The sequence below is a fragment of the Natator depressus genome, chromosome 2 (genome assembly GCF_965152275.1).
Source record: "Natator depressus isolate rNatDep1 chromosome 2, rNatDep2.hap1, whole genome shotgun sequence".
NCBI lineage: Eukaryota > Metazoa > Chordata > Testudines > Cheloniidae > Natator > Natator depressus.
This window is the reverse complement of record NC_134235.1, coordinates 263,650,857-263,666,051: the sequence shown is the minus strand read 5'-3', so window position 1 is coordinate 263,666,051 and position 15,195 is coordinate 263,650,857. Positions and strand designations below refer to the sequence as shown.

At 49.4% G+C, this 15,195-nt stretch overlaps 1 protein-coding gene and 1 non-coding gene across 3 annotated transcripts; one reads left to right on the top strand and one right to left on the bottom strand.

The window, feature by feature from the left end:
- The first annotated feature begins 3,605 nt into the window (after positions 1-3,605).
- On the top strand, positions 3,606-5,450 carry LOC141983446 (myb/SANT-like DNA-binding domain-containing protein 7). Of its 2 annotated transcripts, XM_074946610.1 has the most exons (3): positions 3,606-3,898; positions 3,995-4,403; positions 4,983-5,450. In XM_074946610.1, exons 1-3 carry the CDS (start codon positions 3,821-3,823, stop codon positions 5,027-5,029), a joined length of 534 nt encoding a protein of 177 aa, XP_074802711.1. In that variant the 5' UTR covers positions 3,606-3,820; the 3' UTR covers positions 5,030-5,450. The 2 variants fall into 2 exon arrangements, with proteins under 2 accessions (XP_074802711.1, XP_074802710.1); XM_074946609.1 differs by having other exon boundaries at positions 3,606-4,403.
- An 8,599-nt stretch (positions 5,451-14,049) lies between these two features.
- On the bottom strand, positions 14,050-14,213 carry LOC141983521 (U1 spliceosomal RNA). Its single transcript, XR_012638374.1, has one exon. It is a non-coding gene; the product is annotated as a U1 spliceosomal RNA (small nuclear RNA).
- Between the last annotated feature and the right edge of the window lie 982 nt (positions 14,214-15,195).

Sequence of the window (15,195 nt, the reverse complement as noted above, 5' to 3'; positions counted from 1 at the left end):
CCCCCTCCCGCCCCCCAGGGGGCTGTGCACCCCCCCGCATTTCCCTAACCACCCCCCGCCCCCCAGGGGGCTGTGCACCCCCCCCCCAGTGGTCAGCTAGTTCCATGCAGTGCTACGTCATGGGGCAGTTTTTAGCAAATTAGGACAAGTCAGCAAATAACAACCTTATGTTCTTGGTGGTGATGGGAAACTTCAACTACTCAGACATCTGTTGTGGAAAATAACACAGCAGGGCACAGATTATCCAACAAGTTCTTGGAATTTATTGGAGACAATTTTTTATTTCGGAAGGTGGAGAAAGCAACCGGGGGGGGGCGGAGGGAGGCTCTTCTAGATTTGATTTTGACAAATAGGGAAGAACTGGTGGAGAATTTGAAAGTGGAAGACAGCTTGTGTGGAAGTGATCATGAAATGGTAGAGAGTATCAGAGGGGCGGCCGTGTTAGTCTGGATCTGTAAAAGCGGCAGAGAGTCCTGTGGCACCTGATAGACTAACAGACGTCTTGGAGCAGGAGCTTCCGTGGGTGAATACATGCCATGCCGCCGACGAAGGGGGTATTCACCCATGAAAGCTCATGCTCCAGTACGTCTGTTAGTCTACAAGGTGCCACAGGACTCTCTGCCGCTTTTACATGAAATGGTAGAGTTCCTGATTCTAAGGAATGGTAGGAGGGAGAACAGCACAATAAAGACAATGAATTTCAAGAAGGCAGACTTTAGCGAACTCAGGGAGTTGGTAGGTAGAATCCCATGGGAAGCAAGTCTAAGGGGAAAAGCAATTGAAGACAGTTGGCAGTTTTCAAAGAGACATTATTAAGGGCGCAAGAGCAAACTACCCCACTGCGTAGGAAAGATAGGAAGTCTGGCAAGAGACCAGGAGATCTTCAATGATCTAAAAATCAAGAAAGAGTCCTACAAAAAGTGGAAACTTGGTCAAATTACAAAGGATGAATATAAACAAATAACACATGTATGAAGGGATAAAATTAGCCCTGGTCTACACTAGGACTTTAGGTCGAATTTAGCAGCGTTAAATCGATGTAAACCTGCACCCGTCCACACGATGAAGCCCTTTATTTCGATTTAAAGGGCTCTTAAAATCGATTTCCTTACTCCACCCCTGACAAGGGGATTAGCGCTTAAATCAGCCTTGCCGGGTCGAATTTGGGGTACTGTGGACACAATTCGATGGTATTGGCCTCCGGGAGCTATCCCAGAGTGCTCCATTGTGACCGCTCTGGACAGCACTCTCAACTCAGATGCACTGGCCAGGTAGACAGGAAAAGAACCGCGAACTTTTGAATCTCATTTCCTGTTTGGCCAACGTGGCAAGCTGCAGGTGACCATGCAGAGCTCATCAGCAGAGGTGACCATGATGGAGTCCCAGAATCGCAAGAGCTCCAGCATGGACTGAACGGGAGGTACGGGATCTGATCGCTGTATGGGGAGAGGAATCCGTGCTATCAGAACTCCGTTCCAGTTTTCGAAATGCCAAAATCTTTGTCAAAATCTCCCAGGGCATGAAGGACAGAGGCCATAACAGGGACCCGAAGCAGTGCCGCGTGAAACTGAAGGAGCTGAGGCAAGCCTACCAGAAAACCAGAGAGGCGAACGGCCGCTCCGGGTCAGAGCCCCAAACATGCCGCTTCTATGATGAGCTGCATGCCATTTTAGGGGGTTCAGCCACCACTACCCCAGCCGTGTTGTTTGACTCCTTCAATGGAGATGGAGGCAACACGGAAGCAGGTTTTGGGGACGAAGAAGATGATGATGATGACGAGGTTGTAGATAGCTCACAGCAAGCAAGCGGAGAAACCGGTTTTCCCGACAGCCAGGAACTGTTTCTCACCCTGGACCTGGAGCCAGTACCCCCCGAACCCACCCAAGGCTGCTTTTTGGACCCGGCAGGCGGAGAAGGGACCTCCGGTGAGTGTACCTTTTAAAATACTATACATGGTTTAAAAGCAAGCATGTGAAAGGATTACTTTGCCCTGGCATTCGCGGCTCTCCTGGATGTACTCCCAAAGCCTTTGCAAAAGGTTTCTGGGGAGGGCAGACTTATTGCGTCCTTCATGGTAGGACACTTTACCACTCCAGGCCAGTAACACGTACTCGGGAATCATTGTACAAGAAAGCATTGCAGTGTATGTTTGCTGGCGTTCAAACAACATCCGTTCTTTATCTCTCTGTGTTATCCTCAGGAGAGTGAGATATCATTCACGGTCACCTGGTTGAAATAGGGTGCTTTTCTTCAGGGGACACTCAGAGGAGCCCGTTCCTGCTGGGCTGTTTGCCTGTGGCTGAACAGAAATGTTCACCACTGTTAGCCACGGGGAGGGGGGAGGGTTGAGGGGGTAGCCACGCGGTGGGGGGAGGCAAAATGCGACCTTGTAACGAAAGCACATGTGCTATGTATGTAATGTTAACAGCAAGGTTTACCCTGAAAGAGTGTAGCCACTGTTTTATAAAATGTGTCTTTTTAAATACCGCTGTCCCTTTTTTTTTTCTCCACCAGCTGCATGTGTTTCAATGATCACAGGATCTTCTCCTTCCCAGAGGCTAGCAAAGATTAGAAAGAAAAAAAAACGCACTCGTGATGCAATGTTCTCTGAGCTCATGCTGTCCTCCCACACTGACAGAGCACAGACGAATGCGTGGAGGCAAACAATGTCAGAGTGCAGGAAAGCACAAAATGACCGGGAGGAGAGGTGGCGGGCTGAAGAGAGTAAGTGGCGGGCTGAAGAGTAAGTGGCGGGCTGAAGACAGGGCTGAAGCTCGAATGTGGCGGCAGCGTGATGAGAGGAGGCAGGATTCAATGCTGAGGCTGCTGGAGGATCAAACCAGTATGCTCCAGTGTATGGCTGAGCTGCAGCAAAGGCAGCTGGAGCACAGACTGCCACTACAGCCCCTGTGTAACCAACCGCTCTCCTCCCCAAGTTCCATAGCCTCCTCACCCAGACGCCCAAGAACGTGGTGGGGTGGCCACCGGCCAACCAGCCACTCCGCCACAGAGGATTGCCCAAAAAAAGAAGGCTGGCATTCAATAAATTTTAAAGTTGTAAACTTTTAAAGTGCTGTGTGGCATTCTCCTTCCCTCCTCCACCACCCCTCCTGGGCTACCTTGGTAGTCATCCCCCTATTTGTGTGATGAATGAATAAAGAATGCATGAATGTGAAGCAACAATGACTTTATTGCCTCTGCAAGCGGTGATCGAAGGGAGGAGGGGAGGGTGGTTAGCTTGCAGGGAAGTAGAGTGAACCAAGGGGCAGGGGGTTTCATCAAGGAGAAACAAACAGAACTTTCACACCGTAGCCTGGCCAGTCATGAAACTTGTTTTCAAAGCTTCTCTGATGCGTACTGCACCCTCCTGTGCTCTTCTAACCGCCCTGGTGTCTGGCTGCGCGTAACCAGCAGGCAGGCGATTTGCCTCAACCTCCCACCCCGCCATAAACGTCTCCCCCTTAGCCCTGGTCTACACTAGGACTTTAGGTCGAATTTAGCAGCGTTAAATCGATGTAAACCTGCACCCGTCCACACGATGAAGCCCTTTATTGCGACTTAAAGGGCTCTTAAAATCGATTTCCTTACTCCACCCCTGACAAGTGGATTAGCGCTTAAATCGGCCTTGCCGGGTCGAATTTGGGGTACTGTGGACACAATTCGACGGTATTGGCCTCCGGGAGCTATCCCAGAGTGCTCCATTTTGACCGCTCTGGACAGCACTCTCAACTCAGATGCACTGGTCAGGTAGACAGGAAAAGAACCGCGAACTTTTGAATCTCATTTCCTGTTTGGCAAGCGTGGCAAGCTGCAGGTGACCATGCAGAGCTCATCAGCAGAGGTGACCATGATGGAGTCTCAGAATCGCAAAAGAGCTCCAGCATGGACCGAACGGGAGGTACGGGATCTGATCGCTGTATGGGGAGAGGAATCCGTGCTATCAGAACTCCGTTCCAGTTTTCAAAATGCCAAAACCTTTGTCAAAATCTCCCAGGGCATGAAGGACAGAGGCCATAACAGGGACCCGAAGCAGTGCCGCGTGCAACTGAAGGAGCTGAGGCAAGCCTACCAGAAAACCAGAGAGGCGAACGGCCGCTCCGGGTCAGAGCCCCAAACATGCCGCTTCTATGATGAGCTGCATGCCATTTTAGGGGGTTCAGCCACCACTACCCCAGCCGTGTTGTTTGACTCCTTCAATGGAGATGGAGGCAATACGGAAGCAGGTTTTGGGGACGAAGAAGATGATGATGATGACGAGGTTGTAGATAGCTCACAGCAAGCAAGCGGAGAAACCGGTTTTCCCGACAGCCAGGAACTGTTTCTCACCCTGGACCTGGAGCCAGTACCCCCTGAACCCACCCAAGGCTGCCTCCTGGACCCAGCAGGCGGAGAAGGGACCTCCGGTGAGTGTACCTTTTAAAATACTATACATGGTTTAAAAGCAAGCATGTGAAAGGATTACTTTGCCCTGGCATTCGCGGCTCTCCTGGATGTACTCCCAAAGCCTTTGCAAAAGGTTTCTGGGGAGGGCAGACTTATTGCGTCCTTCATGGTAGGACACTTTACCACTCCAGGCCAGTAACACGTACTCGGGAATCATTGTACAACAAAGCATTGCAGTGTATGTTTGCTGGCGTTCAAGCAACATCCGTTCGTGTGTTATCCTCAGGAGAGTGAGATATAATCCATGGTCACCTGGTTGAAATAGGGTGCTTTTCTTCAGGGGACACTCAGAGGAGCCCATTCCTGCTGGGCTGATTGCCTGTGGCTGAACAGAAATGTTCCCCGCTGTTAGCCACGGGGAGGGGGGAGGGTTGAGGGGGTAGCCACGCGGTGGGGGGAGGCAAAATGCGACCCTGTAACCAAAGCACATGTGCTATGTATGTAATGTTAACAGCAAGGTTTACCCTGAAAGAGTGTAGCCACTGTTTTATAAAATGTGTCTTTTTAAATACCGCTGTCCCTTTTTTTTTCTCCACCAGCTGAATGTGTTTCAGTGATCACAGGATCTTCGCCTTCCCAGAGGTAGTGAAGATTAGAAAGAAAAAAAAACGCACTCGTGATGCAATGTTCTCTGAGCTCATGCTGTCCTCCCACACTGACACAGCACAGACGAATGCGTGGAGGCAAATAATGTCAGAGTGCAGGAAAGCATAAAATGACGGGGAGGAGAGGTGGCGGGCTGAAGAGAGTAAGTGGCGGGCTGAAGACAGGGCTGAAGCTCAAATGTGGCGGCAGCGGGATGAGAGGAGGCAGGATTCAATGCTGAGGCTGCTGGAGGACCAAACCAGTATGCTCCAGTGTATGGCTGAGCTGCAGCAAAGGCAGCTGGAGCACAGAGTGCCACTACAGCCCCTGTGTAACCAACCGCCCTCCTCCCCAAGTTCCATAGCCTCCACACCCAAACGCCCAAGAACACGGTGGGGGGGCCTCCGGCCAACCAGCCACTCCACCACAGAGGATTGCCCAAAAAAAAGAAGGCTGGCATTCAATAAATTTTAAAGTTGTAAACTTTTAAAGTGCTGTGTGGCATTCTCCTTCCCTCCTCCACCACCCCTCCTGGGCTACCTTGGTAGTCATCCCCCTATTTGTGTGATGAATGAATAAAGAATGCATGAATGTGAAGCAACAATGACTTTATTGCCTCTGCAAGCGGTGATCGAAGGGAGGAGGAGAGGGTGGTTAGCTTGCAGGGAAGTAGAGTGAACCAAGGGGCAGGGGGTTTCATCAAGGAGAAACAAACAGAACTTTCACACCGTAGCCTGGCCAGTCATGAAACTTGTTTTCAAAGCTTCTCTGATGCGCACCGCGCCCTCCTGTGCTCTTCTAACCGCCCTGGTGTCTGGCTGCGCGTAACCAGCAGGCAGGCGATTTGACTCACCCTCCCACCCCGCCATAAAAGTCTCCCCCTTACTCTCACAGATATTGTGGAGCACACAGCAAGCAGTAATAACAGTGGGAATATTGGTTTCGCTGAGGTCTAAGCGAGTCAGTAAACTGCGCCAGCGCGCCTTTAAACGTCCAAATGCACATTCTACCACCATTCTGCACTTGCTCAGCCTGTAGCTGAACAGCTCCTGACTACTGTCCAGGCTGCCTGTGTATGGCTTCATGAGCCATGGCATTAAGGGGTAGGCTGGGTCCCCAAGGATAACTGTAGGCATTTCAATGTCCCCAACAGTTATTTTCTGGTCTGGGAATAAAGTCCCTTCCTGCAGCTTTTGAAACAGACCAGAGTTAATGCAGATGCGAGCGTCATGTACCTTTCCCGGCCATCCCACGTTGATGTTGGTGAAACGTCCCTTGTGATCCACCAGTGCTTGCAGCACTATTGAAAAGTACCCCTTGCGGTTTATGTACTCGCCGGCTTGGTGCTCCGGTGCCAAGATAGGGATATGGGTTCTGTCTATGGCCCCACCACAGTTAGGGAATCCCATTGCAGCAAAGCCATCCACTATGACCTGCACATTTCCCAGGGTCACTACCCTTGATATCAGCAGATCTTTGATTGCGTGGGCTACTTGCATCACAGCAGCCCCCACAGTAGATTTGCCCACTCCAAATTGATTCCCGACTGACCGGTAGCTGTCTGGCATTGCAAGCTTCCACAGGGCTATCGCCACTCGCTTCTCAACAGTGAGGGCTGCTCTCATCTTGGTATTCATGCGCTTCAGGGCAGGGGAAAGCAAGTCACAAAGTTCCAGGAAAGTGCCCTTACGCATGCAAAAGTTTCGCAGCCGCTGGGAATCGTCCCAGACCTGGAACACTATGCGGTCCCACCAGGCTGTGCTTGTTTCCCGAGCCCAGAATTGGCATTCCACAGCATGAACCTGCCCCATTAGCACCATGATGCCCACATTGGCAGGGCCCGTGCTTTGAGAGAAATCTGTGTCCATGTCCTGATCACTCACGTCACCGCGCTGACGTCGCCTCCTCGCCCGGTATCGCTCTGCCAGGTTCTGGTGCTGCATATACTGCTGGATAATGCGTGTGGTGTTTAATGTGCTCCTAATTGCCAGAGTGAGCTGAGCGGCCTCCATGCTTGCCTTGGTATGGCGTCCGCACAGAAAAAAGGCGTGGAATGATTGTCTGCCCTTGCTTTCACGGAGGGAGGGAGGGAAAGGGGGCTTGACGATATGTACCCAGAACCACCCGCGACAATGTTTTAGCCCCATCAGGCATTGGGATCTCAACCCAGAATTCCAATGGGCAGCGGAGACTGCGGGAACTGTGGGATAGCTACCCACAGTGCAACGCTCCGGAAGTCGACGCTAGCCTCGGTACGGTGGAAGCACTCTGCCGAGTTAATGCACTTAGAGCATTTTCTGTGGGGACACACACACTCGAATATATAAAACCGATTTCTAAAAAACCGACTTCTATAAATTCGACCTTATTCCGTAGTGTAGCCATACCCTTAGAAAGGCCAAGGCACAAAACAAGATCAAATTAGCTAGAGACATAAAGGTTAAGAAGAAAACATTCCAAATACATTAGAAGCAAGAGGAAGACCAAGGATAGAGTAGGCCCATTACTCAATGAGGTGGGGGAAACAATAACAGAAAATGTGGAAATGGATGAGGTGCTTAATGACTTCTTTGTTTCAGTTTTCACCAAGAAGGTTGGTGGCAATTGGACATCTAACATAGTGAATGCCAATGAAAATGAGGTAGGATTACAGGCAAAAATAGGAAAAGAACAAGTTAAAAATTACTTAGACAAGTTAGATGTCTTCAAATCACCAGGGCCTGACGAAATGCATCCTAGAATACTCGAGGAGCTGACTGAGGAGATATCTGAGCCATTAGCAATTATCTTGGAAAAGTCATGGAAGACGGGCGAGATTCCAGAGGACTGGAAAAGGGCAAATATAGTGCCCATCTATAAAAAGGGAAATAAAGACAACCTGGGGAATTACAGAGCAGTCAGCTTAACTTCTGTACCCGGAAAGATAATGGAGCAAATAATTAAGCAATCAATTTGCAAACACCTAGAAGAGAATAAGGTGATAAGTAACAGTCAGCATGGATTTGTCAAGAACAAATTGTGTCAAACCAACCTGATACCTTTCTTTTACAGGGTAACAAGCCTTGTGGATGGGGGGAAGCACTAGATGTGGTATAGCTTGACTTTACTAAAGTTTCTGATACTGTCTTGCATGACCTTCTCATAGACAAACTAGGAAAATGCAACCTAGATGGAGCTACAATTAGGTGGGTGCAAAACTGGTTGGAAAACTGTTCCCAGAGAGTAGTTATCAGTGGTTCACAGTCATGCTGGAAGGGCATAATGAGTGGGGTCCTGCAGGGATCAGTTCTGGATACGTTTCCATTCAATAACTTCATCAATGATTTAGATCATGGCATAGAGAGTACACTTATACAGTTTGCGGATGATACCAATTGGGCTGGGAGGAGCTGCAAGTGTTTTGGAGGATAGGGTTAAAATTCAAAATGATTTGGACAAACTGGAGAAATGGTCTGAAGTAAGTAATTCAACAAGGACAAATGCAAAGTACTCTACTTAGAAAGGAACAATCAGGTGCACACATACACAATGGGAAATGACGGCCTAGGAAGGAGTCCTGCGGAAAGGGATCTGGGGGTCCCAGTGGATCACAAGCTAACTATGAAAAAAGAAAAGGAGGACTTGTGGCACCTTAGAGACTAACACATTTATTTGAGCATAAGCTTTCATGAGCTACAGCTCATTTCATCGGATGCATTCAGTGGAAAATACAGTGGGGAGATTTTATATACACAGAGAACACGAAACAATGGGTGTTACCATACACACTGTAACGAGAGTGATCAGGTAAGGTGAGCTATTACCAGCAGGAAAGCGGGGGGGAAAAAACCTTTTGTAGTGATAATCAAGGTGGGCCATTTCCAGCAGTTGACAAGAACGTCTGAGTGTGGGGGGGGGGGGGGAAATAAACATGGGGAAATAGTTTTACTTTGTGTAATGACCCATCCACTCCCAGTCTCTATTCAAGCCTAAGTTAATTGTATCCAGTTTGCAAATTAATTCCAATTCAGCAGTCTCTCGTTGAAGTCTGTTTCTGAAGTTTTTTTGTTGAAGAATTGCCACTTTTAGGTCTGTAATCGAGTGACCAAAGAGATTGAAGTGTTCTCTGACTGATTTTTGAATGTTATAATTCTTGACGTCCACATATCTATTCAGGAGACACCATCATAGGGCCTAATTACATCAGCCACACTATCAGAGGCTCATTCACCTGCACATCTACCAATGTGATCTATGCCATCATGTGCCAGCAATGCCCCTCTGCCATGTACATTGGCCAAACCGGACAGTCTCTACGTAAATGAATAAATGGACACAAATCAGACGTCAAGAATTATAACATTCAAAAAACAGTCGTATGGTAAAACCCATTGTTTCGTGTTCTCTGTGTATATAAATCTCCCCACTGTATTTTCCTCTGAATGCATCCGATGAAGTGAGCTGTAGCTCACGAAAGCTCATGCTCAGATAAATTGGTTAGTCTCTAAGGTGCCACAAGTCCTCCTGTTCTTTTTGCGGATACAGACGAACACGGCTGCTGCTCTGAAAGCTATGAGCCAACAGTGTAAAGTAGATTTTTTGAAGTCGTTGAAAAATCTGAAATCTCTAGTGCTTTGGTTTCTTTATGATAAAATATCATTACAATTTCTTGGGAGTGTTTCGTGAGTCTATAGACATACAGTTCTTTGTCTTGCTAGAGGATTATTTAAGAAGCTGGGATCCTTCTTTCTGCTGTGAGTCTTTTCAACCGCACGAGGGACGTAGGCTTTCCAGACTGTGGGTCTGTTGGGGAGATGGTTGGTTGGTTTTTTGTTTGGTTGTTTTTTTTGTGGGCGGGAGGTTGGTAAGATTTGAGGTCACACGTATGTCAACAACTGCATGAGTTACACAGACGTCTCCTCACCCAGCCTACGTCCCATGAGTCTTGGTTTGTAAGATCAAGACAAGGCACCAGGTGTCATGCTGCTCTTGGTACACAGGGGTTCAATCCTGATCCCCCCCCCCAAACCTACTGTAACGTAAAGGCTAAATAATAACCCTTAACGTCTCAGGGCTGCCACCCTGACCATTGGGAAATCATGAGTCGGACTGCCCAGAATCACGAGATTGGCTTAAAAATGATGAGGATTGTTTTTTAAAAAAGGTCCTGTGGGTTCTCTTTATTTCCCTTCCGGTTTCTGAACCGGGCATGCTAGAAACTTTCCTTTCTAGAGCAGCCAGAGGCCAGAGAGCAGGAGCCCTGGGCGCCCGGGGCTGGCAGACAGCAGGGGGCTCCTCACGGTTGTGTGTTCCAGACTTGGATTTCACCAACCAAGTATCAAGTGTGAACTCTTCAGGCTTGAATAGCCTTAACATGGAGCCACAGACAGCCCCCTTGGGCACCCTGCATTTATCTTGTCACCCAGGTGAGCCTGCCTTTGTGAGAGATGGTCCCTTGCACCAAAAACCATAACAATATTCCAGTCCCTCAGCCAGGTCAGTTGCACCTCAGATCTCAAACCGAAGACAACGTTCGTGGCCAATCCGATAATAAACCAGCTAAATCTTTACTAACTAGGAAAAGAAAGAAAAAACGGATTTACCAGGTTAAAGCGGGGAAACATACACACAGAGGAGTTATAGTCGGAGGTTTCAAAAAGCAGTAGAAGCTGCTGTAACACGCAATCCCTGTGTGTCCCTGAGAGCTAACCCAAGCCAGACTGCCGGGATTGTAGAACTGATCAATGAAATTGTTTTTAATTGTTCACTTTATTAATATAACTTCATAAGTAAAGTTTTATGAATGAAACAATATTCATTCATAAAACCAGGTACCCCAATAACTGGCTAATTGAGTTTCACTTGCAATCCAATTGCTGCTTAAATCCCTGAAACTTGCATGGCTTCAACATTGGAACTTCTGCTCCCGGTTTGCCGTTCCTTACACGTGTCCACGGTGTAACCCAAACTCCATTTTAACTTGTCCCAAACTCCATTTTAAAATGCTCACTTCATTTTTGCAAAACCCGGCTGTAATCTGATTCGTGTAGTTCAGATGTGGGAATGAGGGGTGGATGGATGATGGAATCAACCTCCAGCCCCAGCCTGTCCTGATGAAATAAAGTGTAAACACCAAGGGCTGAAGATGCAGACAACAGCCCTGACAAAGCAAGAGGAGTCCACCCCAAAAGAAAAGAACAAAAGTACAATTGAAGAAACATCAAAGCCAGGTCCCAGGCTGAAAGTCACGTCTGCAATTGACGGGTGATCAATCACACCGGACCCAGAGCCAGCGTGACACAGCAAGACCTGTAGACTCTGGATTCAAACCGAAGCCTACGAAAAGGATGGGGGAGATGGAAGACTTTGGAGGGTAACATTCTGCTGCCAACATGGAAGGGCACCGGTGCATGCCCAACAGAGACCCAGCCCTTCCTTGTGCCCGGCTTTCCTGGCCAGTTCGCCGCCACGAGCTACGAACCCAAGCCACAAACTCAAGCTACATTCAGGACTGGTACCTATCTAGCAGCTGCAGAACGTACGTACATGTGTGTGTGTGTGTAGGTATTAGATATTAGTTATTGGTCTTAAATCAAATTGTGTTATTATAATAAACGTGACGTCTTGTCTTGTCCCCTGAGACGATCCTGTGCAGTGTTGTCAGTGTAACAGGACCCCTTGCTGACGCTTCGAAGGCGCGCCCTCTCCCTGAAGTCCAAGCAGCATAGGGACAACAGTTCCTCTTGACAGGGATTCTTATTCCATTCCCCCAGAATTCAAGATGATGGGGCAAGTGTTTGTGCAGGTCTCCACCTCCTCGTGGGGGTGGGAGGGTGTGAGGGGGAGCAATCAACCAAGTCCTTTGTCCACGGCTGATCCGCAGTGGCTTGTCTGATGTCTCAGGGCCTTCTCTAGTTGGAAGGGAGTTGACTCCTCTTCTGGTAAACTAGCATTTCACAGTTGGTAATGCTTCTCTCCTGACTGGTGGCGGCAAGGGGGTTGACATTTTTAGTGCCAACGCTTATATATCACCTTGTAACATGGGATATAGCTATTAGAGGTGAGAATAAGGCATGCAGCAACTCAGAAGCTTTTCATAAAGTCTAAACACAAAACATTTTTATAAATCTAATGACTGTTTTAACAACACTAACAAACAGGTGAGCAAGACTAGTTTCCAGCCATGCATTTGCCACTTTTCAGTAAGGCCTAGGGGGCCTTGGCATAAGCTGGCACCTGGTCGGCCAGTGTCAGAAGAGGATCTTCCCTCTTATCCCCAGGTGTCCCCCAGGGGTCCATACTGGGACCAGTACTGTTCAACTTATTCATCAGTGATCTGGGGAAAGGGGTAAACAGTGAGGTGGCAAAATTTGCAGATGATACAAAACTACTCAAGATAGTTAAGTCCAAAGCAGACTGCGAAGAGCTACAAAGAGATCTCACAAAACTGGGTGACCGGGCAACAAAATGGCAGATGAAAGTCAATGCTGATAAATGCAAAGTAATGCACATTGGAAAACATAATCCCAACTCTAACTATAAACGATGGGGGTCTAAATTAGCTGTTACCACTCAAAAAAGAGATCTTGGAGTCACTGTGGATAGTTCTCTGAACACATCCACTCAATGTGCAGCGGAATGTTGAGAATCGTTAGGAATGGAATAGATAATAAGACAGAAAATATCATGTTGCCTCTATATAAATCCATGGTGTGCCCACACCTTGAATACTGTGTGCAGATGTGGTCGCCCCATCTCAAAAAAGATATATTGGAATTGTAAAGATTCAGAAAAGGGCAACAAAAATGATTAGGGGTATGAAGCAGCTTCTGTATAAGAAGAGATTAATAAGACTGGGACTTTTCACCTTGGAAAAGAGACGACTAAGGGGAGATATGATAGAGGTCTATAAAATCATGACCAGTGTGGAGAAAGTAAATAAGGAAGTGTTATTTACTCCTTCTCATAACACAAGAACTAGGGGGTCACCAAATGAAATTAACAGGCAGCAAGTTTAAAACAAACAAAAGGAAGTATTTCTTCACACAACACACAGTCAACCTGTGGAACTCCTTGCCAGAGGATGTTGTGAGGGCCAAGACTATAACAGGGTTCAAAAAAGAAGTAGATAAATTCATGGAAGATAGGTCCCTCAATGGCGCTTAGTCAGCGATATCCCTAGCTAACCCCTGTTTGCCAGCAGCTGGGAATGGGCGACAGGGGATGGATCACTCGATGGTTACCTGTTCTGTTCATTCCCTCTGGGGCACCTGGCCTTGGCCACTGTCAGAGGACAGGAGACTGGGCTAGATGGATTTTTGGTCTGACCCCACATGGCCATTCTTACATTCTTATCCCATAACCACTTTGTTTTCTTTAGAGCCTTTGGTGAGAGACCCTGGCAAAGGCTTTCTGAAAATCCCAGTTTGCTATATCGACTGAACCATCTTATCCACATGCTTTTTGAAATCCTCAAAGAAGACTAGACCATTTGGTGAGGTATGAGTTCCCTTTCCAAAAGCTGCGTTCACCCTTTCCCCATAGAGCCTCTTTAGCTGGGTTTCTACCAATTTGCCGGTTACTGAAGTTCAGCTCACAGGCCTGCAATTGCCAGACTCGCCTTTAGAGCCCATTTTAAAAATTGAGCTTACGAGAGCTACCTGCCGGTCAGCTGCAACACAGGCTTCCTTCAGTGGTAGCTTGCGCACTACAGCTCGTGGTTCTGCAATTTCATATTTGAGCTCCCTCATGCCATCTGGCCCTGGTGACTTCTTCTGTTTAATTGAACAATTGGTTGTAAAACTTCTTATCCCAGGCTAGTACTTCAGATTTGTCACCCAAGAAACACCGCTCTGATGTGTAACTCTCCCTCCCGTCTGAACTCCACTAACGGAGAACACAGTGGTGTAAGGGAACGCCTGTGAAAGTCATCAACGTGCTAAGGACTGTTCACAAACTAGGCAGCTCCTCTCACAGACCAGGTCAAGGAACAGCATGTTATAAACAGCGGCTGCTGAGGTTTTTCTGTCTTTCACCGCAGGCCAGGGGAGAGCGCGAACGCAGTCCCCCACTACCACAAATTATGCAGTCGAGTTTTCCGCATTTGGGGAAATCGCAGGGGTCAGCACACCCGCAGTGCAATGGATGAGCCTCGCCCTGGGAAAACCACCTTCGTGATCATGGTGTCTCCCCTGCCAGGTAAGTATGAGTTGCTCGTTCCCAGCCGCCGCCCGCCCTCGCTCGCCCCGCACTCTCAACCCACGGTGGGGCCCGCCGCGCCACGCCCGCCGGCCCCGCCCACGCCGGCCCCCACTGCCGCGACCTGCCCCCACGTGTCCCCGGGGCCCCACCCTTCTCCCCGCCGAGCCCCGCCTGCCAAATTCGGGCCCCGCTCGGCAGCCGGCTCGCGCTCCCATAAGGCTCTGCTCGCACACAGATCTGCATACGTGCTCACGCGGCTCCGCCCCCTCCCGGGCCCCTCCCCCTGCCTGCCCGGGCCGGGCGCTGTGCCCTGGCCCGCCCCGGCTCCCCCGCGCGCCGAGCCCCGCGGCCGGCCCCTCCCCCCCCAGGCGCCCTGGCCCAAGGGCCGCCCGCTCCGGCCGGGCCCGCTCCCCGCGGCGGGGGGGGCCGAGCCGCCCCCGGCCTCAGTAACGCGCCAGAGCCCGGCGGCCCGGCCCCGGGTCCAGGCTCCCGGAGAGACCCGGGCACAGCCGGGATCGGGGCCCCGCCTCTGCCGGGCGGGGGGGACACGCTTCCCCCGCAGAGGATGGTGCGAGACACCAGGGACCCCCCCCCCCCGAAAGGATGGTGCGATATACGAGTGCCCTCCCAGAGGTGGGTGTGATACACCAATGACCCCCCCAGAGGATGGTGCGAAGGAACCAGGGGAGACACGTGTGTTTGACAGGCCGTCCTCCCGTCAGAGGAAGAAGAGCCCAAGAAGGAGGAATGGGCAACAAGCTGCAAGCGGGGAAAGAGGCAGAGCAGCCAGGCTGCACCCCTCAGAGCAAAAGAAAACAGTAGACCAAACCCCTAAAGGCAGACTAGAGAGCAGATCACATCCAACTGCCCAGGGAAGAAAAAGAAAGCAACCAGACCTTTGACTAACACCGAACTTAGTGGGTTATAAACCCAAGTACAGAAAATACAAACGTGCCAAGGACTATTCACAAGCTAAGCAGCCCCCGC

Bases quoted from the DNA above. Each gene is read 5' to 3' on its own strand.
- LOC141983446 (XM_074946609.1), top strand. From the start codon at position 3,821: ATGCAGAGCTCATCAGCAGAGGTGACCATGATGGAGTCTCAGAATCGC. The intron at 4,404-4,982 runs GTGAGTGTACCT...TTTCTCCACCAG, and splicing joins AGGCGGAGAAGGGACCTCCG to CTGAATGTGTTTCAGTGATC.